Source organism: Phaenicophaeus curvirostris, chromosome 4 (genome assembly GCF_032191515.1).
Source record: "Phaenicophaeus curvirostris isolate KB17595 chromosome 4, BPBGC_Pcur_1.0, whole genome shotgun sequence".
Taxonomy (NCBI): domain Eukaryota; kingdom Metazoa; phylum Chordata; class Aves; order Cuculiformes; family Cuculidae; genus Phaenicophaeus; species Phaenicophaeus curvirostris.
The window spans coordinates 20997490-21024763 of NC_091395.1; the positions used below are offsets into that span (position 1 = coordinate 20997490).

Below are 27274 nucleotides of genomic sequence, written 5' to 3' on the forward strand. Positions count from 1 at the left end.
GAGAGCCTATCAAATTCATGTAGGCAGTAAACAGCTTTGAAATTAGTGTGAGCCTAGTTCCCCTGAAGAGAGGTACATGCTTGAGAGAGACAATTACAGAGGAGCTGAGGAGATTTATATCAGCTGGTTTAGCATTAAATCTGTTCAGAGCATTTAGGAACATTAAACTGAGACCTTATTAAAAAACTCGGCATTTTTATTTCACTAGATTAATGATACTCGCATTACTAAATTCAATCTGTAGTTTCAAACACCACAAACAACACAGCTCTGTCTAAGTGTAATTAAAGAACTAGTCATCATTTTAGGGAAAATTTCTGGAGGCACACCAGCAAGCTTGATAAATTCAAGGAGCTCACCCAAACATGGAAATTCCAGCACACATTTTATCATTCTCTTGCCTTTCTGTGTACAAGGAAATATCCTGATAGCATCATGTTATAAAACAGTTCAATTGAAGAGACTGAAAGCTCACAGCAGGCTTCACTTCGACATACTAGTTAATCATCGTTTATTGGAAACTTTGCACTTGTATATTTTGGCTTGCTAATCTTCTGAATGCAGAAGCTGCAAGTCTGAGAGGGTTTTGTCTAAACAGTAGATTGCCAGTTTTAAATGAAGACAGTAAGAGCTTTTGTTTTCATTTTCACTTGAGAGGAAAAGATCTAGTCCTATTGCCACAGGATGTAAAACAAAGGCATATTGCTTTGTAAGGCACTAATCCACTTTCCTTCTCTTTTCAAGAGATAATTAAATATGTGGAAACACCATTCACAGTGGCATGCTATTTTAAAGCAGATGTTGGAACACGTATTTAGAATCTGGTGCTTCAGCAAAAGCGAAGAGACTGCAAATCACCCTTTTTCGTGAGTCAGCACAGAGCAAAATATTTGATCCAGTCTTTCCTAGAAGGGAAGATGAAGACAGCTTAGAATACCATGTATTTCGCAATGGCATTTCTATAACATTAAATACCTCCTATTTCCCCAACAGCGTAAAACATTAGAAATTAAATATCTGTATATCAATGATGTTCTCCTGTCTCTAGATTTCCTAACCTAGTTCAGAGTATCCTGCAGACTGCAAGAACATGTAACACAAAATGTAATAAAACGTTTGACTGAGCTAGAGTTGAAATCCTGGCCTGGGTATATGGGGAAAAAAACCCCTCAACTGTAAATTACAAAATACATCTCTAACTATTACCTGGACAGCAAGTCACTTAGGACCAGCTAAAATTTAGTAGATACATGTCTGTGCTTACTGCTGAGAAGAAATAACTGTCCTCTATATGCATGGACATGTGGTTTAGCAAGCAAACTACAAGATTGGAAAGCCTGATTTTGGCAATTTCTTTCAATACTTTGCATCCTCATCACAAAAATAAGAATAAATTCATCAATGACGTACAACAGATATTTGATCCTGTGACAGAAACCCTGTGAATTCCAGCCCAAAGAGTCATGCAGACAAGAAGCATAACTGAGACTGACTGCTCAGGCCTTTTTCTTCATCAAGTGCCAAACTCCACTGGCTTTGGAAAAGCCATGTTAGCCCTGTGTAAGTGTTACTAGTATTACATTGTCGCTATTTTAAAGCCCAAGAAATCATACATTTCCTTTATTGTCTTTTACAAAACATAAACAAGCCATTTGAAGTAGGACCTGATTCTTTTTCTTTAAGAAATGAAGATTCAAAACATTTTTACACATGGTGATTTTTAAAGCATGTAGTAGACTTCAATCTCCTGCTGCCAAAAGGAGAAAAAATAAATAAATAAACAAAGCAATGACTAGACAAAAAAAATGAGGATAAACCTGAGTTGTGAGGTGCTTTTCAGGAAATCACACTTCAGTCCCATCTGGCACCAGCATCACATCCTTCTTTATTAAGTAGATGTAAAACATTTATGGAATAAAAGTACCAGGAAAAGATACCGAAGAGTCCCCATGATGCCTGCCAAATGTAATGTCAGTAGCTTACCTGGTGTGTCGTACCTCAGCCCTAGCTCTCTTTAGAGCAACCGCTCAGTGAGACAGACCTCCTCCTTCTACAGGCAGGGCCATCAGGTATGGAAGCTGTTTGTATTTGTATTTGCAAGCACATCTGAAGCAGAGACAATTTATCAAGTTGCTGGTTATATTACATCTATGTAACCAAAGCAAAAATGTTGGGCTTTTTCCCCACTATGCATACGCTCTGGTTTCACGGCTCTTCATCCAGCCAGTCATAGCAATAAATGGTTTTTCCTTTCCTTCAGATTCAACAGAATTTTAGACTAACTACTTCAAAAATCAAAACGTAAGGGAGATATAACTTTCCTCTGGAACAACAGTGGCTTTTGTAATATTCTGGCACAAACCTACCAAACACCACACTACTTTTTCAGAGTAGTGCTTCATGTCACGTAAACCTGAGCAAAGGGAAGGGATGAGAGGGAACAAAGTTCTTCTACTATTTATCAGTCACACTCTCTAGTCTTTGCCCCTACAAGCTATTTCAGAGATTTACAGACAAAGCATCCGCAGAAGATTTTCCCTCATTAATACTTTCAACCATGTTGATCTACAACACAACACTAAATTTACACTACACTGACTGCTATGATTTTTTTTTTGTCCCCTAGAATGCTTGAAAAAATTAAATTCCCTTGCCTTTATGTTATTACATCATGCAACAAAACAGCATATGAGCTCTGCGCATTTACTGAAGCTCATAAGTTATTGATGAGAATTAAAAACTAAGCCGACAAACACATTCCACTTTTGGTGATTTACATAATTATATATTCGGTATAATTTACTTATTATTCTGCTGCCTATTATCAACCTTTAAGCAAACATTTTGTGTGTACACTTCTGTTTTAACCTGAAGCAATACAAATTACTCTACAAATGCAGTTTCATACAAGAGCAGGAGACTCGTGAAATGCATCTCAGATACTTGTTTTAAAGCAGTAGAAAATAAATAGGATAAAAGAATAATACCAATCACCTCTTTACACTGCTGCGACTGCTCATTTGTTTATATCACAACAGCACCTAAAATCAAGGACCAGAAACATTTGCTAGTTGCTTTTGTCATTTGGGCATTTATCAATTCTCCTGTTCTTGCATAAAAGCTGTTTCTGAACTGCTCCAGAAAGCCCTGAACAGACCAGGGTACTCACTCTTGAAGCATACTTTCATTTTCTATTGTCTGACACAAACCAAACATTGTGTTCTGCATTAAAATGCAAAAACCGTGCCCTTAAAATTACTCTCTATCTCAGCCAGGAGCAGTCACCTAAGCAGAGCGCTCTGTTCCTTTCAACAGGAAACTCGGGAGGGGAAAACAATGCACATACAAAACAAGATGGGCAGAAGGGAAGTGAGTCAGGGTTGCTGGAAAATGTTTCTTTTGTTGGCAAGTAATCTCAAGCAACCCTTGCCATCACTTCAGTTAGGGTAGCATAGTCCAGTGGATTTGTCGATGAAGGCCAGCTAAGGTAAAACTCCACTGTATTTATCCTCCAGCCACATCAATGCAAATTATTCCCCAGTCCCCAGCACATCACTTTGCAAGGCATGCCCAGCTGTGCAAGGCTACACCACTTTATGTTAGGAAGCAAACGCATGCCTAAATCCTTTTCAGAGAGGTAAGAGGAATTGCTAATAATCTCGAAGCAAGGATGGCAGAAGCAGGAAGCCCAAGACTCCCAACTCCATCAAAATTGGTTTGTGGTACCTTCAGCAAGTCCCTTAGCCACTGAGTGTCAGTTTTCCCTCCTAATACCTATCTAAGTATTTAATACAAGCATGCACAGAAGGCCGGAAAGCTCCTCCAGAAGGCAGCCATGGCAAAATGTCAGAGCTAGAAAGCAGCAGTGAAATACCTCCAAAAGATCTTTCATATTAATATTATTCTTCAAATAGGCACTGTGGCAGAGAGGGATCACTGCAGCTCGCTGTGTTTTCAAGCACTGATCTGGAAGCTATAGGCACCTGCAGCACCATAATCTCAGGATAAGGGAGTGACTCAGCCTCCTGAATGCTGGACAAGGAAGGCAGCAGGATCTCAGGGGTGAAAGTGCCTTGCCTTAGGGAAAGAAAGGATCAGATGAATCACTGCACTGTGTAACTCCTCCTCCCACACAACTCCTCTCTAGTGGACTCATTATCAGCTGAAGAAAACATTGTGCTGGCTTCTTTAACAGACAAAGGCAGGCCAAACTCCCAGTACCACAAACACACTTTGCAAGTGAAAGCCGCTACTTGCTAGACACTGTCAAAATCAGCCAGTCACCGTCCCATGAACTGTGGCACTGAGAAGTAGGTAAAGGCACCTCATATTGGCCCAGAAAGGGACTTCCCTAGCCACAACCCTCAGGGTGGGAACGGAGATGTCCAAGATCTGTACTGGGATATTGCGAGTAGCCACAGAGGCATCAGCAGCAACACAGACTTCAGCTCTTCACACCCACAATGTAATACTACTGATAATTAGCACTGAGAATGTTACTGATGTAAAACAGCACTACTAATGTCACTAGTGCTATCCCCAGTTTGAGTCAGACTGATGATGGGCATTAATAAAATCATCTTGTATCTCCCACAGTCCTGTCTATGCTCAAGCCAGTGTTTAAATATTAAAATCATAGTCCTTTTGACACCTGAAATGTTTTCCATCTGAGTGCCCACAATTTATATATCATAAATATGGTTTGGCAGGATTAAATATGAAAATAATATATCAAGGTTTTGTTATCATTTGCAGCATACAACAGCTCAACAGAAGAAAAGCCTGATTGCTGTGATGAATAATGCATTTTGCCTATGGTACTAATTAACCTTGTACTCCAGTAAGATATAATGGAACAATAAGGCTAATTTGAATGTGGCCCGACAATTTTCCCAATGGCATCCCAAATCAGTCTTTGGAACAAGTAAAATATGAATTTGCTAAACCAGAAGCCTTTGCTCAATAAACTTTCAGAAAGAAAATTTTTGTTTCTCTGTATTCCAAGAATGCAGTCCACACTGTTTACACGCACATACCCAGTGCAAAACACAGAAGGGGACTCCACAACCAGAAGTGCTCTAGATTGGCTTTCCATGGATCCTCATCTATCAGCCAGTTGCACGCAGGCCATGACAACACGCCTCCAACTAAATTGCACAATGCCTCCGCAGACTCAGATGTCCTACAGGCATAGCTGCAGCGTGATTGTTAAACAGACTCAGTTTCTCCCCAATCAGAAGGGTAAAACACAACAAGCTCACTGGAAATGAACACTGGAACTTTAAGCTAATGCGTTTATGCCTCCAGCCTAAAATCAAATGCCTCTATACCTGAAAACACTAGCTCCAGTTTGGTCTTGCTTTTCTTGTAAAATACTCATTTTTCTGTCAGCCAAAAGCTACACATTATATTAGAGTAAGCACACACACTACAGCAGAAGCACAATGTTCTTAGTCACACACACTGCAAGTGCAAAGTGTGGCAACCTACTTGCACATACAGGCATGACCAAAGGCACAGAAGGAATCACACACAGGCATCTCGATAAACATCTTTTGTAAGAACATACATTCAGCACAAACAAAACCACACAAATTAGGGAAAAAAAAGGAAGTAGGTTGTTTGGGGTTTTTTGCTCTCTCCAAGCATCCTTCTGCCCTTGGAACTGCGGGTAGGCCAAACTGAACAATACTCTACAATATTTTGGAAGGGTAGGGTCTGGCAGGGGGCAATGCTCCCTCCCATCTACCACTGCATTTAACACACTACATATCAAAGCCAGTGCGTGACTTGCTGCCTTCAACCATCAGGACAACACAGCTCCTGTCGATGCCATTAGCCATGCTTAGAGCTCAGTCAATAACAGACCCATACAATCATTTCACTTTTCCCCAAGCACCAGATTTCTAGCTGGGAGCCATCCCACACCCCAGACTGAAACATCGCATAGCACACCAACAAAAAACCATGTGGAAACATCTGACTTGACTGCCGAATATTGCATTCAGATGCATCCAGGAGATGAGAGCGCAAAGAGAATGTTGAGGATGTCAAGTGCAAAGCAAGAGTCAGTTGGGCACACAGCACTGCAGAAGCAGCTTAGGGAAGGCTTTCTATGATGCACGATGTCCTGCAAGCAGGTTCAGAGAGCTGTCATGCCATTTTAAGCTGTTACAAGAATGAGGAACAACTCAAAACTTCTTCCCTACTCCTCTTCAATGGAGCACAGTGCATAAACAAACTGATTAACTTTAAGCCTGTGTCCCCCTGCATGAAATAAGAAGAAGACAACCACAAAGAGCCAGAAAATATCTGGTATTGGGGAGTTTTGGAGGAGATCAGGATCAGATCACTTGCTGAGAAATCGTTCTGATTCAAGTTACATCAATTATGAAAGTAATTTCTATCCTAAAGGCTGTGTGCTCTGCTCGCAGTCAGTGCAACAGTTTAATAAAAATCTAGGCCAGGAAATCACCTCCCTCCCATCAGAAGTCATAATAAAATCCCCATCAACTCCAGAAAGTACAAAATCACACTACAACTCACTTCCGCCAGGATACCTGCACCCAGGTGTATTAGTCTGGCAGCACTACCCTACAGGAAGGGCTCCAAGTGTTATTTCTGCCAGGCTTACCAGTCTAGGCACCAATAGGACTGCTTTTCTCTCTCTAGGTACTAGCTTGACTCTCAATCTGGACCAAAATGCCTTTGCACATGAATGATCAATTAAGTCTCACGAGCATAAGCTTATCTCTGTATCTGCCTGTGTGGGCCTGCAATGCTCTGACCCAAGCTGTGTCTGTAGGCATTACCCCCATCTAATATCGCTGCTATCCAGCTTTGTTGGAGCATGCTACTTCTGTCACAACAGAAAAGCAGGTCCTAGCTGCCGTGACACTTCATTTGTCTGGCAGCATCATGCCTGGAAGGGTGACTGCCCTGATATAGTGGAAGTATGCAAGACAATCAAGGCCAGCTAAGCAAACTGGTTTTGACATATTAAATCATGCTTGAACTGTGAAAGTAAAGAAAAATAATGTAAAAGCGCTTCTAAAAAAAAGGCTTTACAAATAAATAAATAACACTGGACGGCTTTGTGCATGGGTAGGGGAGAAAAGCTTTTATCTAAGCCTGACTGAGGACTTTGGATAGGCAAAGAGAGAAAGACTATTTTGCAAGACAGGCACCTGCTTTTTTTTCTGAAGAGATTTGTAGCCATTTCCATGCATTTCACTTCTAGGACAAGTCTCTTGCACATCACCTGTTCCAGTACTAAAAAAACATCAGGTGCTCAGGCAAAAAGCAGCCCCCAAACCAGGCAAGACAGGAAGAGTGAAATCCCATCATCGGTATGCTTACCCCTTACCAGCACACTTACATGCAAAAGCCCTGAGCAACATCTGATTTGGTACTGGAGGAGCCCATGACTGGTTTTGCCACTGTACTCTGCGAGTCATTTTTACCTTAAACTTCCCCTGCAGACATTTTACTCTAGAGGTTTCTTCCTGGAGACATAACACTCAATCTGCAAGCCAACCACTAAGTGCAGGAAATCCCACTGACAGGGTTGCAGGCCATCCATGGACTTTGGCTGTCAACCATGGCACCTCCCAGTCATCCTGAAACCCTTCCTGCCTGCTGTGGATGTCTTCCACTAATTAACATGTCCAAATGCCTTGGATTTATACTAATAAAACACTGTCTACCAAGATTACACCATCACTAGCGTCTCTTGAATCAGCACAGAGCCCCAGTAGTAATGATGTCCATGAAGCTCTGATATTGCCTGGGTTGCAGGCTATCTGCAAAGTGGCTCAGAGCTGGGAAACCTACAGGCTGTTTCTGCTGAATACTAAATTAGCATATTCCCCATGCTTGTAGGGAGCAACTTTTCCTTTGGCTCTGCAGTAATTAAAAAGCTTCTTTTCCAGACAGCTGTCAAAGGCAACACTGTGACCTCTGTCATCATTGCAATGATGACAGACTGTTCAACTCGGTGTAGGAACTCTGATACATTATTTGGGGAATTAGTACTGTAATAGAGCAACCCTTATGACCACGTAGGAGGCAGCCATTTCATTTGGTGGATGGCAACCATCCCTATGGAGTTCCCTAGGCAGGCTCACTTATTTCAAGAAATACTAGTTACACACATGCACAGAGGAAATGGAGAGTCTCCGGGGCAGAGGATACTATTTTATCTATACACAGAGGGTCTGGTACTCAATATCTTTCACTTTGGCAGTGAAACAGACCTTCAGGCAGAGATGTGCTCCTCAGCACAGCTTCCACACTAGGCAGAGACTCTGGTTAACATAAGAGTCCTGCTCAGAAAATGCACCTCCAGGCCAAACATTCTGAAGGAAAGCATCTAATTGAGGTACAACAGCTAGCCTTTTGCAAAGACAACCAGCTAGCCTTTTGCAAAGACAAGGTCTGTTCAAATCCCAGCTCTAGAGTAATGGTAAGCTTGCTATTACTTCCTAATGAATCCACCTGGAGATGTATGATCTTACAAGAGTTTTAGGTTAGTCTAAGATCATAAAAGGAGAATATCGGACCAAGTACAGCACTGGCATCCAGAGCCCTGGTTTAGGTTCTAGCTGAACAACTCTTGCCCAAGGCTGTCATGTATTAATTTGGAACAGTGATTTTGACCTCCTTCATAAAGTTGATCCTTCAAAATCCAACAGAGAAAAGCCCTTTGTATAACGTGGAAATGTTTTTAATAACCTGTATTAACTATTTCTTTCTTCAAACTGAACAGTTATATCTGGACTGCCAGTGAAACTACTCACCAACCACTCAAAGTCTTCTGTAAGGACTTAAGAAACACCACCAAGTCTCATCACGAGAATGTGTCATGTCCCAACTTGGCATTGACTCCTGTGTCACACTGGCCAAGCAAACTTGCCACGGGAGATGAGTCCACCTCCACAATGGGCTGTGCATGGATGCCAGGGTGAAGATGTAAATGAAGACACTCTACAAACATATATCCTCTCCCACCCACCCTGCTTCGAGGAATATAACCTCGGGCACTATTGGAAGACATGCTCTTTACAAAGGCTTGTGGTTATAGGACTAGGGGCAATGGGTATAAACTGGAGAGGGGCAGATTTAGACTAGATATAAGGAAGAACTTCTTCACCATGAGAGCGGTGAGAGACTGGAACAGGTTGCACAGGGAAGTTGTGTATGATCCATCCCTGAAGGTGTTCAAGGCCAAGTTAGGCCTTGGGCAGCCTGATCTAGTGGGACGTGTTCCTGCCTACGTGTTCCAGGGGGGTTGGAACTAGATGATCTTTAAGGTCTCTTCCAACTCAACCTATTCTATGATTCTACGCAGGCAGGGACAGCGTTATTTTACTCCTCAGCCAATGAATTTGTCCTGATAACGCCATGGAGCTGCAGGTCTTAGAGCTCGGATTTTCAGGGGTGGGAAGGAAATGTCTGTGGCCTTAACTTGATTGACTGTCATTTACAGAGACAAGAAAGTTGTTATCTTAAATTCCAATTCTTCAAATTTCAGCTGTTGCTTTAAGGACATATTTATAATGATAAGACAGGTATATGAAAGCAATAAGGGATATCCACAAGCCTAACATAGCCTTTTTTGTCTTTCCTTTAATCTGTTTTGGGTATACAGTTTGAGGTTTCTATTAACACCTAGCCTCACTCTTCAAGTTCGTTCCAGTATTAACAATCATAGAATCATAGAATCATAGAATAACCAGGTTGGAAGAGACCCACCGGATCATCGAGTCCAACCATTCCTATCAAAACAACCTCAGTCATCCTGAGGGAAATAAAGAATGGAAGCACATCAGTACTATGCTAGACACAACCATAATCATGAGTTGTTCACTGATACCATGGTCTCTATACTAAATTAACTTACTTCTCCAGTGACAGAAAATAAGCAAACTTAAAGTAAAACAAACCGGCGTCTCTAGTTACATGAAGAGCAGATTCACCTCTTTCTGCAGAGATCTGTGTCGCAGTCTCTTTGCTCTTACTGTAGTCTATCAAACACTCACCTTATAGGATATATCAGTTTATCAATCTAAAGAAATGAAATAAAAAGCAAGCTGCAAATCTGTTCATACAAGGCACAATTATGGCCTCCTTCTGTGGAGTCTGGATTTCAGCCCCAATGTTAATCCAAAACTAGTTACAATGGTCAAGATGTAAAGCATGCAGAGAGAAAAGATTATTATTGAAATGTAAACACATCATTAACGACTGCTTAGTGTTTCTAAATGAGAAACATAAAACTAAAAACCTGAATTATAAACAAAACAGTAAAATTTCATTTTAATACCCTATATAAATTAGATGTAGTGACGGTTCTGACAAACAAGCCCTGGCAGACCCTTGGCACTTCAAGAGGTTGCAGCCACCCTTCTGCTAAAGCTCACCAGCCAGGAACAGTGCCCACATCTTATCTGCCCCCAGGCTGGGGCATCAAGACAAGCCCTTCATCAGTCACATCAGCTTATGGGCAGACTGTTCAGTTCTACAGACCCAGCAGCCGATTCCAGCAATGGGACAGAACGAGTAGCTGGGGAATGCCATATCTTAATTCATGGCAATTAAATCACTACATTGCCAGCCAGCATTCATGTTCTTTATCCTCAGTATTTCTCCAGAGTCCTTAATTGTTTCTAAAACACACAATTAATAAGCTACTTGTATCAAGCAAGTCAAAGTTGGCCACTAAAGGGCCCTAATGGCACCACGGTTAACACCCTTTCTCCTGCAACACTTCTACCATCCCATAATTTAAGAAATTCTGTAAGCTACCAATGGATACTCTATACTCAAGAATGCTAAAACCAAAGTTAGTATTCAAGGAAATATCAGTTAGTTATCTAGGACCAGACTAAAAAGCATATCCTATTATCTGTCCCAAAATATCTTATAGCTAAGAAGTAACCACAATCCTCACGGTTTACACTTTAAAAGATATTTCCTAGCTCATTTTATTTGCACTGCTCAATCTATACTTCAGGGGGAAAATAGAGTAGTCCTTAACTGTCCTTCTGGAATATGACTGCACAGCAGCCACACTGCAAAGAACACTAAGGTTAAGTTGGTCAAATGGCCTGAAAGCATCACTGCAGAATGAGGAAAGATCTTCAGAGTCGCTGGGGTTCTGAGCATACAAAGTAGTGCAGAAGGTTATAACACATTAGCAAAGCAGTATATATTGCACATATAATAAAGGTAAATACATATGCAAAATAAAACAAAGATTAAGTAATTTAAGTGATCCTGTTACAACAATTTTGATCCGTGGAAAGCATTTCCCCGCTCTTATTAATCATTTCAGCTGCAGAACAGAACACATAAATATACACATGCACACACTTCTCTACAGAATAAAACCCATTCCCCCTCCACTGACAATTGCATTTTGCTAAAATGTAGCATTTGAGTGATTTTCTTTACATTTGAAAAGAAAAGATAATACAATGTGGAAAGAAAAAAAAATAAGCTATTCTGACACTAGTTGGGGGTTTGTGTCTAATTAAAATTAACTAGACACTTCAGCTCATAATTATATAAACACCTACCATGCCATACTCCCAGCCAATTTGGTTTTAATCAGAAAAATGCAGGAGAAGTATGAATGACGGGCAAAGAACTCCCTGGAGGGACAGCTGTATTTCCCGATTCACTACGCTCCATAAATTGACTATTTCCATCAATGTTTTTCTTGCCATGTAATCATCTCCCAGCAGAAGAATTAAAAAGAGATTTTCTTTATCTCTGGACTTTGCTTACTTTCTACTCCATCACAAGTATAAAAGCATACTTGTCTTATTCACCCAAGTCCCATCTGGGAAGTTTCCCACAAGACTGGCAGGATTTAGCAGTACACTGTCCTTTTGGCATCCACAACAAGGAGTTTAGACTGAGAATTCAACAGACAGGCAGAGGCACACAAATTGTGGAGTGGGTTGAAGAAAAGTTGCCCCCCCTCCTGCACCTATATCAGATACAAAACCAGAAGCAATCGCTGCTTTGGAGAAAAAGCCCAGGCTCTCAAATAAGGTTGCCTGTGCAGCAGCTCATTTCCATTTCCTAGAAATAAGGGGACAGGGAAGGAAATGGCTCAGTAGCAGCACTGCATTACCTGAGGAAACCACACACAGTGAATTTGTTAAAAAATACATTTTTCTTTTAAGTTGTGATATCAGCTATGTATTTCATTCACAAGCCACGCCTCTGAGATAGCTGCTGTGCAGGCACAGAAACATGATAGCCCTCAAGCATGGCTCTGCCATCACTGCTTTCTCAAATCCTTAGTTGCCCCAGTCCCTCCCAACCCTCCACAGACAGCACTTTCTGCTACCCACCAACCGAGGGTCACTACCTCTGCCTGCCTGCTCCTGCACAGCTGCAAAAAAAAACCCAGTTGCCTCCAAATATCTTTCTGGCAGCTGATCAACAGGGAGGCAATCACTACTCTGGTAAAGTGCCTTCAAACATTTTCACTGATTGCGCTGCTCTCAGAGGAAAATGAGCAGTTCTGCTTTGCCCCCAATCAGGTATCAACAAAATCACCTGAGAACTGATTTGGCAGGTAAACTTCTGATCTATGTAAGCTAGCTACCTATGTAAATTAGTTTTAATTACATCCAGAATGAAAGATCTGTGCATGTAAGTTTTTTCTGCAGCTTTTGTTTTCTGTAAGAAATTCTCATTTCCCTTGGCAAGAGCTCAGCTGAATCACAACACAAGTAATGAACAATCAGCAAAAATAAACATTGTTTTGTAAATGCATTGAGGTATGTTCAGCAAAGTTGATTAAGGGAAGAATAATCAAACAAACATCAATATTTAAGACAGCAGAAGGGCTTAAATGTTCTATGTTTTTTTTTTCCAAAGAAAAATCCAAGTATTTCCTCTGGCAGCAATTCCTTTCCAAAACCAGAAAACCATGCCCTGATCCACCCACCCTCAGTTTCAAATTTCTTCCACAGAAAAAGACAAGGCTGAGGAAAGATTTCACTGAGTTTTCCTTCATTACTTTGCCCACCTCCAACATCAGTTATCTTATCCATACCTTGTAGCTGGCTCAAACCATCCGTACTCCTTTTGATGTATCTTCAAGTAGTAGCATGCACCAATTCTTTGAAAGCACAGCCTCATGGCCTCCAGAACCGATTATTCACTGTTTTGGCTTGACTTTTATTCAGTGCAGGTTTTCTTGGGGTTTTTTGGTTTTTGGTTTTGTTTTTTTAAGCTCAAATATTTAATTAATTCATGATTCAGCTCTGAAAGCATCTGAAAAAAATATCAAGCTCTGCAAATCTATTATAACCACAGTTACCATTCTGCAGCTCCCGAGTCACCAGCAGGGCCTTTCCACTGCAAGAATATCTGGGTCTCTTAAAAATCTCACAGTTCCCTCCCTTCCAGTAGCATGGGCTCCAGTACCTTTAAAAGCATAAAAATAAGCACTTCCAGCTTCTCACTGAGAACATATTGGGTAGAAGGTAATGATGAATATAAAGAGAAGTGCCAGAAAGTGTCCTTTTTACAATGACTTATTCATCTCCTATGCAAATGCCAATGGTGTATACAGTATAGCCCTGCGGTAAACAGTAAGCAATGAAAATTGAACTTGCAATAAAATTCAACTATGCCAGTACAGGAAGAATGAAAGCATAGACTGGAGCAGTTAAAACTGTTTGGCCAGGCCATTGCATGGGTAAAGGCAGAGACTTCAGTGTCACTATTTTAAGTTTTACAGCATTTTAGGATCTGGCCCTCAGGGTTAGTGGAGTACTGCCTTCTAGGGAGACAACCACTATTAGGAGACTTGAAATTGGCCAAACAGACTTGAAATTGGGCATTTTCCAGCTAGTGCAAATGCTCAAGAGTACTTCCTATAGTACCCATTCAGACAGTGCAGGCTGAACCAAGGCAGGACAATAATATTCTTCCTTTAGTGACACCAAATCACCATTCTGGAAACCAGGATAGAGATTCCCAGAGTAACTGCTTTCTTTCCTCTTATTAACTAGTACAGCAATTTATTCTTGAGAATAAGGAACCTTAACATTGGTCTGTTATAAACATGTCCCAAACCAGTTACAATTTATCTCTAGCTGTCCCATAGCAGTTGCTGATATGTAGGCCATGTTGCCAAAGGAGTTTTAAAAATCCAAGCAGTTTAGGTTCTTTACAGTAACCGCTACCTAGCTGCCTATATTGATTGAGGGAGAGCACATGTTATATAAGGAGACTAGACCATGTCATATTTACAACACCAGTGTCCCCAGCCAGAGAAATTGCTCAGCCATTACTGTCAGTGCCTTCTTCAAACAGGAACCTGCTGACAAGATGATGAATTCATAATATTGTTGCCAATTAATGATTTGTAGGCAGAAGGGACTTTGATAGTTCCCGTACGTTTGTGAGGCTGACTGGGATTTACATCAACTCGAATAAGAGAGTGTACTCTGCTCTGTCCAGACATGACACTAGAGCTTGGAAAATGTCGTCTTTTCAGGAGGAATTTTAATAAACAAAGCCAGGCTTTTCTAGGTTGAAAATGTTTCACAAAGTCTGGTCACTAATAACCTGCTTATGCCCAAGAGAATGCAAGCAGGGAAACCACTTGCAAGATGCACCTAAATGATTTACAAACCAAAGGTCAGGAGTTATTTAGGTGTTTGTAAAAGCTACACCGCAGAGTGTCAAGACTGTCAGCCAGAAGCATGGAGTGCATTTCCTAAACACTAGCCAGGCTATGCAAGGGATAGGACGAAAGTATCTACAAGCACATATGACCTTTCTTGGTGTTACTTATTCTGCTTATTAAGCTGCAGAGTTTAACTTCATTGTCCTAGAAAAAAATCTCATCTTTGTGAATATAACAATACCCAAACCAGAAAGGATCTTACTCACACAGGATATCACCATGAACTATGCATACACTGAACGCAGACCTCCTGAACAGCTGAAGGCTGAATGTCTCCTATTGACTCAAAATCTCCAAGCCAACCAGCAGGAAACACTTGGAACGATGTCCTGGGTTAAAAGCACTCAAGTGGGGACCTCAAACAGACCTTGCCGTGGGCACTCAGATCCCAACATCCCATTGACTTTGTGATGGAATTTATGGCTTTCCTACCAACAAGAATTATGGGGTTTAACAGGTCTACAGCAACTGAAGTGATGAATTCCCGCCAAGGGTGCAGGCTGTAGGTGAAGTGTAAGAGTAGTTTATGTGGGTACACTTTATGACAGAGCAGCAAGGGTACATCACCACAAAGCACCTTTACACTTCCAAACTCTAATCACAGTCCCACCCAACACTGTCACAAATTGCAGGGCCAGATGCTGTTCTCTCAATTGACTAAGAAAAAAAAACCACAACGCAAATCCCAAAACAGAAAGCAGAACCTCAGATCACTAAGGTCTTCGAAAAGCACACACCAGATTGCTATTTCAGCACAACCACAAATCCAATCACTCTGCAGGCACAGTAGGCTCGTCAAAGATATTCTCAGTTTTATAGTTTAAACTAGTCCAATATTTTTGTTTAGGGATTTTTTGGTGAGTTTTTTTGTTTTGTTTCCTTTTTTTTTTTTTTTAAATCTTTAAGAGTGCTTTGAGATATCCCATGCTGTTCACGCTGTGGGAGGGGAATGATTTGAAAGAGGACTAATAGATGTATCCCTTTCATCAAAAAATTCTTGCAGGTGACTGAAGTCAGTATGTAGACATCATACCAAATCAACACATGCTCATTTGGGACACAATTTTTAGCCATAATGAAGCAGTTCCCTGCTGATCCATCCAAGCCACATCCCTCATCTGTGACAGTCTAGATTTCCTCAGCTTGGGCCAATGTTGATCTTAGCTCCCTTCGTGCAGTACCAAACCAAGTCCCACTTTTCTTCCCCCCTAAATGGGAGAAGTATATTTGTGGGTACAGGAATGGTAAAACCAACGCAGATTTTGCTGTATTGAGTATCTGCAGAGAAAAGAGAATATCCTGGTCAAAAAGCACATGCTGTTTACTAGAGGTTTCTCCAAAACCAAAAATACCTATGTTCTCTCTCCAAGTTAAACCTGGAAGAGATTTGATCTATCTAATCTTCAGGGCATAGTGTGTGACCAAGGACTAAAGGATCAAGGCTACAGTTTGCTTTGGATATGCACTGATCTATCCTTTGTACCAACACCACAAACACTCATAATGAGTGTCTGAAGCAAGGTAAAGAGAAAATGCACAACTAGCTTTTTTTGGAGCAGAATCGTTCTGCTTTCCCCACAGCTTGTCTATTGCTAAGTAGCTGCAAGTACCAGGCAATTAGGACAGGTCTGATGACCAACATAATTTTGCAAAAAGTAAACCACATTGAAATCTTTTTCCTTTCCCCTTCTCTTTTATGTCCAAATAGGTTTTAAGCTGCCTGTTACATATTTACAACAGAAGGTCAGTTTTATAAACAAGCATGTAATGCAGCAAACAATAAAATGAGGTTATACGCTCCTAAAGCATATTGTATTTCTTTAAAAGTATTATTTTTTAGGTCTTGAGCTTCAGATACCCTAGGTCTCTTACACAAGGCCCACAGTGATTCAGGAGCCCTATGCTGACCAGAAGCTCAGCTAGCGACTTGCATGAAAACTTCAGCACATATGGAAGCACTTTTATCACTGTGGCTATAGGTTTAACTCTGAACAGCTGAGCAGCTTTGTATTAAACTATTTATCAGAGAAGAATATCAATTAACTCACACTACAAATCCACACACACACACACCATCCCCTCCACATATAGTGACAAAGAGAGAAAAATACACTCCTTTAAACATAAAACTGAAACATAGAGAGATTAACTTCAAACATTCCCTGGAAACGTCCAGGAAATAGTAACTGGGTTTTTAAAATGCGTAAGGAAACTCCGATACTGAGAAAAAATAACGTAAAGCCTTAAATTATTTAACATTAATAATAATTTAGATATCAGATAAGATTGCAACCACCTCATGGACCCAACATTATCATGCTCCAAAGGTAACAGTGGCATGCCAGATTCTCTGTGTCCACAGCCCTGGAAGCACCACAAGGCTCCATACACCCGTAAGTCCCTCTACATCCAACCAAGGCCTCTCTCTTCATCCTATCACGGTCAAAGGACCTCAGTGGAAGTGAGAAACTGACGAACCACTGTCAACTCAACTGAGCACGAAGGACATGGAAAAGAAGAATACTGCGACCACACATCACCTTAGCAGCCTCAGCACATCACCCTCCCTGCAGACGCTTACCTTGGCAAGTGTTGTTCTTCTCCTCGTACCCTGCCTTGCACAAGCACTTCCCAATGGGCACCAGCCATTCCCCCTCAGCACTGCAGTGCATCTTCGGTGCCTCGTCAGTCACTGAGTGGTTGACACAGATGCCTGATACCTCTAGCAACTGTGAGGAATCTGCTCCTGTGATGGTGTCAGGAAAGCGGGCCAGGTTGCGGATCACTGATGGACATTTCTTGTAGTAAACGCGCACAGAGACCAGGGCGATGCACGCACCCACATCCTGGAAAGCAAGATAAAATCCCTTTTTTGTTAGGGGACCAACATCTCTCACTTCTGTGTTCAGCTTCATAACTCTGTCACCAAGGTCTAACTCCGTGAAGCTCTCATCAGCAGCAATGGTATCAATCTTGATGTACTGATTTTCTTTGATGTTTCTCCCATCTTCATCATCTGACTCAAAGTAATACATGTTAAAAGTCTCTTTGCAAGTCCCAAGTCCTCCTGGAAGGCTGTTACAGTCCCTCAGGGTGAATTTGAGCTCAATGAAGATGCGTGATGCGCCTTCATTAGAGATCCAGCTGGTTAGAAGCCAGTTGTTCTGGTTCTGTTCCATTACCTTGCATACTTGGTATGTGTGTATTGGAGCGTAGTTTTCATCCACCTCACCAATTTCTTCCCACTGTGTAAAAAGGAAAATTATTAGTTTTAAAAAAAGTTACAGCTCACACAAATTCTTAGCCTGCCCATCTAAGAGCACCTTAGGCTTCAGAGGTTCAGGAGGACTTTTAGGTGGAAAGTGTTTTAAATGCAAAGTTTTCATGCTGCAGGCTTGATGCATTCCTTATAAAGTCAGATAAAATACTCTTTAGAAATACTAAAGGATGCTAGTTTAAAACTTCTATTTCAGACATTTCAGAAGTGGGAAAACATAAGGCTGTGTTCATCCACAAGCACTTTGTTAGGGAACAAAAAAAGAGCAGATGGGGCCATGAGTTGGCCTTTTCCAATGCATCGACATAGAAGAAAAAAAGAAAGAAAAAAAGCTTTTTACAGTCAGTTTGTCCCTACTCTCCCATGCTCTTTTCTACCACATCTTCCAGTCACCACCTAAGGAGGACAACCACATTTCTCCAAGCTATTCTCCACCACCAAATAGCCCACCAGAAAATCATCAGAGTGATAGATGAAATAAATGGGCCTTCGCAATCCACAAGCGTGCTAGTCAGAGGAGTTCCTGCTCATGCAGAGAGATTACTTTCAATAAAGATTACAGGGATCTGTAAATCTTGATCTGTTTTTGTACCAAACAGTTTTTTTAAGCAGAGCTCCAGATAACTTTTTGCACCTGTTTTTTCATTTTATTTTGGCCACACTCTGAAGCACATCACTTGGAAGAAATGCTTTTTCCTGACCCTGCATGCCACAGTTAGTAGCACAGCAAGAGTGCCTAAAATGGAAACAGAGCACTAATGTTTGCTCTCTGCTTTTGACAGCTGTAATGTCACATTTAGAGATTAGATTAACCCATGTAAGTACTGCAAAGAATTCAGGAGAACCAGTGATGGTTTCAGCTTTGTTCCCTGTTACTTTTGACCTGCTCATCTGCAAGGGCTTAATTCCCAAATTCCTTAATTCCTCCATTCTCCACTCAGCATTGCTGCTCACATCTATTTGCAGCTGTGGACACAGCATCAAGTAAATGCACAGAGCATAATTAAAAGGTGCTCTGGACAAGGTAATAGAAGATATGCAGTTTGGAACATAGCTAAGGACAAAAAGCAATCATTGGAAATATGACCTGGGATGAAGTTGAGTCTTCTCAACCCAGATGCCATTAGTACAGAGTCAACATAACAATTAAGTATTTTTAAGGGAAATGCTGTTCTTAAAATTTAATATAAATGGCTGCAACATATGGCATGAAAACAACCTGCTGCTACAGTCCAAAATGAGTTATAAGTAGAACTAGCAGAAAAGCATTTCCTCATCTGGGACGTGAAAGTAGAGACTTCTGCAATTTCAGCAAGATATGTCCACCACTATGTGTAAAATTTACATGTACTGCAGTCTTGAGTGAGGAACCTAACTTGAGGACATTTTTGTCCTCAAGCTTCAGTATGTTCCATAGCTTCAATATGTTCCAGTAAATAGAGTAGGTTTATATATATGAAATTAAAAAGCAAAAAAAGCACCATTCTACAACTACTGTGGTTGATTTCTCCACTCCTCCCCAACCCAGGCAGAGGTCCCTGTCAAATCAGCCCAGGGGACAGATGAGACCATATACACCATGATGACTTTAAGCCTTTGATTTTTCTGGCTGAAGGTCAGAGGATCACATGAACCATCACATATTAACCAGACAACATGGAGAAGTGTTAACCTCCAGCAGGTGGGCTGGAAATTGCTCAGACTAGTTATAATGTGGATGTGCATGGATGGCCACAAGGTACACAGGGTAACTCCATACAACATTTATGGAGCATCTAATGTGTATTTCTTTCAGAGAGCTAACATTTGCAGTGACTGTAATGACACCAATGTCATTAGCGACCTAACTTGAAGGCATATCTGAAAACATCCCTTCTCTTTTTTTAATAACTGCCAGATCAGTTTTCAAAAATGCAACCATCACAATCTCCAGTTACAAAATTAATCTCATTTTTATCGCTGCTCCAGAGTGTTAGTGGGAGTGAGTCTAAAAGCTCGTTTGTTCACAAACTAAATCCAGTGTTTCTAATGGTAGCTTTCACACACGGAAAGCACTAAACTCCATGAGAAGGTTCAAGCATAAATACATCAACTGAGCTGGAGTCTAATCTCAGCTGCAAGAGATGGCACACGACCTAAGATCTCAGGCTTCAGGATGTGTTGCATTTTCATCACCAAATCCCAGATCAGAACAAGTCCTGCCACCACCACCTGTCATCAAACTTAAAGCAATCATCAGCAAACAAGAAGAAAGGGAAGTGGTAATGAGCTAAGGCTACTTATCTCTGTATAATCCTCCAGGGAAAGCCAAGCCGATTTTATCAGAGCAGCCACTATTGTGCAAAACCTCTGCTCTGTCATTTATACCCATTTTCACTCCTATCTCCATGTAGGAGTGCACCATTCTCTCTCTTCAGCCAGGTGTGCATCCCCCCCAGAGGCTGCAGGCAGCTTTCTGCTTCTATATCCATCCACAAGAGTAAGAGACTCTGCACCTTCTGCCTAGTTTCAGCTTCCCAATAACTACAGACCTCAGACGAGTATTACAACTGACAAAAGAATAAAAACTGGAATCATTAATGAAAAAGAAAACTCACAGAATTATATATATGATGTCTAGCTGAAAATACTAGCAAAAAAATTTAAGTACAGCTGAAACATCGTGTAATATAATTCCTCTCTGCAGCACATATTTTTGAGGTATAAATCTACCCCCTCTGCAGGATTAAAACACAAATGCAACCATTAATTTGGTGCTAAATGTTTTCTCTACATCTTTAATAGCCCTAAGAAGGGAAACACAAATGCATTCCAATGGCCTGATGTTAAATAATTTATAGAAGACCTATTTCCAAATCACAACTTCCCTGTACACTATTGCTGACGAGTTAACAGAAGCTCAAGATGGCACACAGCTCTGTCAATAGGAAGCATGCAATTGATACAGGTTGTCTGATTATGGAAAGGCCCAAGAAATCACACATCTAACTGAAAACATAAGAGCTAAAGAAAAATTCAGTGAGTGGCGTTGGGTTAAACGGACAATTTCGAAATGCATTCACCAGCTGTCCACTACTCAAGCTTGTTTCTGATTTCCAGGATTCCAGGACTGCAACTAGCTACTTCAGCAAAAAGCATGCTGCCCCAAAACCAAACACTGACAACAAGGATGAATATTTCAGAGCTTATGTTTATTTGGCTGGATTTTTTGGGGGGGAAAGGGGATTGTAAGAAGAGGGTTTTTTTACTGGTCTTCAGTAACTCCATCACTTTCTTTAGCAGCCACTAAAGGTGGTGTGAAAATTTCAAGTATCTTTCCTAATTCTACATGTATTAGCACCACTGAAAGAAATTAGGCATTTAGCAAAATCCTAGGAGTCTTAAGAGGGAAAAGCAGCTTAAGCACTTTAAGCAAAGGGGTTCCTAAGACTCACCTGGAATCTTCCCAGCAGGATTCCCTTCCTCCAAGGACTGTGAAACCTGCCTCTGTTCCCAATACCTATTTCACAGGCTCCTTTGTATAAGAAGCCTCATCCTCTCCCATTTCATTTTCCACTTCCTCATTAGTATATCTACAACATATGCATGTTAATTCAGGTATCTGCTGACTCAAAGATGTAAAATTGGAAAAGGATTTATATATTTTCACATTTTTTTCTTTTGGAGAAAGGTAAGCCTGGCACAGATCTCTGACCCCAGGGTTTGAATGTGTGGAAGCATCTGAGATACTCCACACACTTTGTCCACAGTCAGAGAAGCATAATTTTTACCCCAAAAATCCAGTTGTCAAATGCAGCATGAGCACACAGTGGTGCAGAGGACAGAGTGGTGCAGGGCTACGCAATCCCCATGGCAAGTTAAAAAGGGAGATCTGCTGTCCTTCCAGAAAGGCAGGCCAGATCAGTACTCAGCTCTGTACTATTTATCCTGCCTTTCATTCGGGTAATATTTGGGCAGTCTTTTCAATTTCCTTTTATGCAGATGATGTAAAGACCTGGCTACCAACCAACAGTCTCCAGATCATCTCCCACACACATGTTCCCTCCCATTATTCAACTATCTCACAACCTGCTCTATCCCTCCTATCACAAAACCAAAACACCTTGGGTTTGGGAGATTTTCTGGGCTGCCTACTAGCCTTTACACCAGCTATCATATTACGCAGTTAAAACAAATAATAAGCAGGCTCTCTGTGCAGTTTCAGTGGCTTCAGTGAGGTCACTTAAGGCTAAATCTCTAGTGAAAGACAGGCAGAGCAGTACGCATCTTTTTTTCTGCAGAAGGTTTTGCAGGGCTGTGCTAGCTGTAAAAATAAGCCTAACTGTTCGCCTGTTGCAAAATACCACTTACACATAAACACACTGGTTCCAAAATTCAACTACTTCAAAGTCTGCTACCAATAACGTCAGTTTCAATAACACAACTTGTGACACACAGCATTGCTCAGATTTTCAGCTCTGGAACAATATAATTAAAAGATAGTATTTGTTTTTGCTGGGGATGTTTCAGTCTTCATTATATGAAAAAGGGGTTTGCTTGCTCAAAGGACAAGAATACAAAATAGAAAGGACCCAAAAGTCACCTTATTTGTAGCCCCTTCTGAAGTGATGACCACCTTACGATTGGCAGGAGCATCGCAGTTCTGTCTGTTTAGGTATAACCTATATCACCTACCAATTGTAGCAGAGGCCAGCACCTGATGGAGCCCTTGGGAAGTCTGGTTCCCTCACCCAGTATCTTACCATTTCCATACATCTGACACTCACTCCACCCAAGGCTCAAGTCTCATTTGGATGGCAATTTTACAAACAAGACATTTATACAGAGACATGTATACCTACTGACAACAGTTACTAGTCAAGCAAAAAACATAATTGATAACAGACACAGAGGATAGGAAAGATCTGATTAATCTCTCTATTCAGGCAGAAATCTGGTCTAGTGAAATTAATTTTAAAAGCTGAGTTTCAAAAGAAAGAACTTTACATTTTTTGGTGGTTTGGCACATGCCCCTCAATACGACCAATTACAAAAACAAAAAAAACCTAAACAAATAAGAATACCACAACTTTTGGGGAACAATTCTCATTTTACAGCAGTTTTCTAGTGTTTCTTATAATGCCACTCTACTTTGGCCACTAAACTGCACAGTCTGGTTCATGCACAGCCTCAGAATATCCTGAAGTTAATTACCTGAAGTAAACGTAAATTTCCTCACTCATTACAGTACATTTCCCAGCCAAAAGTTAAGGATCAGCTTTCATGAACTAAAACATAAATGGGGGAAGATTATTGCAAAGAGGTATGAACTGTAAGTTTAAAGCATCTTTCAGACATGCTACATTTGACCAGTGAACTTTTTTCTGCACCTCTCTATTAACAAAACTCACATATTCCCTGCTATCCCACATGTGATACTTGCCTAGCAGAAAGCAGACTTAAAAAGTCACTTCCATTACTGCTTTCCCCTCAAAAAACACACTCATAAAAGGCAAATTCTCACTGCAGCAATGTTAAAGGAATAGCCAGACACGTGCTTCTGAACGACCTCTTCTAATATGTTGGCAGCAAAGGTGTTAAGAGAAGAAAAAGGCCATGTTAGAGGCTACTCACTACTGCATCAAGGTTTAACAAAGTTCAGTTTCTCCCAGTGCCAAGGTTTTATATACTGCTTTGCACTGTGACTGAGGGCAGGAGAGGGATTAGCAAAGATGAGGGAAAGATTACTACTTTATCACCACTATAAAACAGAACTACACTGGAAAGAAGTCAGGTTAACATTCGGAGCATCATCACGCTCCATCCCAACTCCATTCCAGCCAGCTGCATGCATCGACATGTGGAACAACTTATCAGCATAAGTTAGTTAAAAAAACCAATAAAAAGAGGAGTTCTTAGAAGAGAACTGAAGCATCTGGGTGAATACTTCTGTATCTTACAGTGTTTGGGATCTTTTTAATTCCATCCAGGTCACGCTTTCAATGTCCTGTACATATCAGGACTGCTAGAAATCCTCCACTGAGAAATGCCAAATAAGGTTCTCAGAGTCACACTTCTCAGAGCTGAGGGAAAACACCAAGTAGGGAAGACCCACAACAAAAATGTGACACTAAGCATGACTGCTCCTCTCAACAAGTGCTAGATATCATTACATATCAGAAGTCACCTCAGTCTACATGGAGAACTTCACAGTCATCAGCTCTGTTTTTTTAAACATTCGAATTTACTGCTTTAACAGTTCTTCAATGTTCTTTCGAATTTGTAACGCGCTCATAAAGTTTACATTTCAGACTTCTATTTCTGCAGCATGCTGTGCAGGAGACTTCCCATAAAACTGCCTTGGTATAACACGACAGAAAAGTTTTGATGGTTCCCGGATTGTTCTGCACTACTGACAAGATCAGAAACAAATCAGATTTCTGTAAAGCTGAGATAGCATCTCAAGACACAAGCAGTAATTTGATAAACAAAGTCTCAGTCAAGCAAGCCTGTCAGAAAGAAGAACAATTAAAACCTTAAAAAATATTTGCAATACATTCTTATGATTAAATGTATTACCTGTTCAGACATGTGAACAGCTCAAACTGTTGAAAAATGAAACTTCAGGACAAAGTCACCTGGAATTTTAGTGCTGCACACCAAGATGCAAGTGAAAAAAAAATGAAAATGCGACAAAAGTTTCGCTCAGACTTTGATCATTTGCATGATCGATGAAAGATGTCAGGACCAGAACACAAATGGAAGGAGAACCCAGCTGGAGGTTAGCACAACTGAAATGAAAAAAAAGCATCAGCCCTGTCCAGCATGCCTAATCAGAGACTGCTCTGACCCCTTCCTAGAGCAAGGCAATGTATTATTTTCAAACTCCACCTCCCTACCCCACATTTTTTTTACAGGTTTGAAATTCTCTGTATATCTGAATTAAAACATTCATTTCAAATTGCAGTGCAACAATTGAGGGTAAGACAACGGAGATGAGCATGAAAGAAGCAATGAAGAAACACAGTACCATTAAATCATTTTTCACTGCCTAATGTAACACTTATTGCAGAACAATTTAACAAATGCCATAACAAACAGTGTTGACAATGCACGGTTTAACACTGGAAGACTGAGAGAGCCAGGTTTTCAGAAGGACTCGCAGTATAATGTATTTTAAGTTTATAACCAAATGCTTCAATTTTCAAAGCTTTTGGGATACTGTTCACATTACTCATCATCTGATAATACCAAGAAATTCACAGAACAATTTTCAGAAGCAGCAAGAAAGGAAACTTTCCTTGTTACTTTAATGTTGTACTTAATGTCAATAATAATTTACTTAATGTCAATAAATCAAAATTTACTTGGGGCTTCTAACTGTTTACTACAACTAGAATAACATAAAGCAGTTGGCTTATTTTTAATGCCCACAACAGTGAATACTTGCAAAAAAACTACCCTACATCCTTAATCTTTACCATTGTCATTGACTATAAATTTCTGAAAGCAAGGAAACATTTTTAAGACTTTCCAGTAAAAGAGAAAAAAATACTTGATCAAAAAGTGCATTTAAAGAAAATAAGACATTAAACTCTTCTGTTTTCTAGTGTTTCAGGCAAAGTGAAGCAATTACCCATGTGCTGTGTTGGCAAAGCCTAACCTCTCATGCATATACTAAATTGTACTAGATTATAGTCAGCCTCTATACCATATTAGACCCTTCAGCAAATGCATTATTTTGCCTCTGCTCCCTGGTCTCTAATCTACCCAAAGCTTTTCATAGAGATAATATTACATTCATGGCTTAGGCCTTGACAACTGCACCCATAAATCAATTTTAAATCTTGCATTAATCATCTTTCTGTAATCAGTGGCTATTCAGCACAAATTTACATCTCATTTCTGTTGGCCAAACAGCCACATTAGAGCTTTGAAGCTTATTCAGGCTTAAATGATTATATTCCCCTAATAAACACTGAAGTCCTCTCAGTCCAGCTGCTGTGAGCTGCATTAATGACATGCCGCAGCAGCAGGAGCCATCCAAAGCCAGCCTTGTGCAGCAGCAGCCCCCACGCCAAACAGATTTTTTTCATTTCCAATACACTCAGACAGAAGAAATGAGAAGGCTGCTTTGCCTGTGCAGACCCTCTTATGGGAACTGGCGTGCACAGCAGGTGCATACAGCATGCAATTTATCACACCTCCTCATAACAACTCCATTTGCCACCTTTTGAATACATGAGGTTACCAGTTAGAAAACCGAAACCCAGATTTTCTGATTCCCCACATGCTGAGTGCCTTACAACTGTCACCAAAACCAAAGCAAGCTGTTGAAGCTGAACCCTGTAAAAAATCACCTTTTCCATTTGTCATGACAGCTGTAACTTTGTTTCACAGCATCACCACACTGGGACTTAGCACCCTTTTGTTTGTTCACCTCAGAATCAGGCACTGCATTTTTAATATCTGACTACAATCTATTCCTGGCTTTTGCATTGTTCTCACTGGACTGTGTGACAAAGGCTATCACTTACGCAGGATTACAGTAAGCAGCTAAAACGTGATCAGTTTGGTGTGGAATTTCCATGTTCTTGCCTGCAATCCCTATAGCAAAGCAATCTATCCCAATTGAAAAAAGAATAATTATTTAATTAAAGGTTCTCGGCAGGCCTACATTATTAAACCAGCATAAAAAGCCTCACATTGATTGTATATTCACTTTCATTTAAGGTCTGAATCAGTATGCCAAGATCTAAAAATGAATGAACAGAATGAGTTTATTATGACTGTTGTTAAGTACTTACCCACGACAGGTAATAAATTATACATGTGGATGCTTGTTATACTTATTCCACAACATAATGCAACTTTTAGTTACTTTTTATTCTATGGGATTGAATTCCCACTGTGTCAGGCTTATGTTACTATTTAAATATGGCACCAGAACCACAAGGATGTAAATCCGTCCGACAGAGTTGCAACGTGGACCTTGTTCTTTCTTTAACTCTGGAGTTGAAGAAACATGGATGCGTTCATGTGTTTGCAATGGATGCCCTATATCCTAACTATCTCAGAAAAGATACATTTCTAGAGAGGTTCCATACTTCATAGGCTATTTTTCCTCATCTGCAATCCCCTGTTACTCCACACTCTCTTCTAGTACCTGACAACTACTAAAGCACCAACAGAACATCAGTATGCCGTGGGTAGGAAAGCAGCCCTGGGTTACTCGGAAAACCACAAGGCAAGGACCTTCCTTGGACTTGAATATGGAAGAGACACTTTCATAGCAGGCC

General features: G+C 40.6%; 1 protein-coding gene and 1 long non-coding RNA gene across 8 annotated transcripts in view; both read right to left on the minus strand.

The window, feature by feature from the left end:
• Positions 1-27274, minus strand: part of EPHA5 (EPH receptor A5) — a 197042-nt gene that overhangs the window by 139479 nt on the left and 30289 nt on the right. For all 7 annotated transcript variants that reach the window (XM_069855466.1, XM_069855464.1, XM_069855461.1 and 4 more), the window contains exon 3: positions 17301-17964. In XM_069855466.1, the coding sequence (XP_069711567.1) occupies positions 17301-17964 (664 nt within the window). The remainder of the gene's footprint in view (positions 1-17300; positions 17965-27274) is intronic.
• On the minus strand, positions 225-3957 carry LOC138719889 (uncharacterized). Its single transcript, XR_011337329.1, has 3 exons — positions 3875-3957; positions 1984-2106; positions 225-905 (listed from the first exon to the last, which is right to left on the minus strand). It is a non-coding gene; the product is annotated as an uncharacterized lncRNA (long non-coding RNA).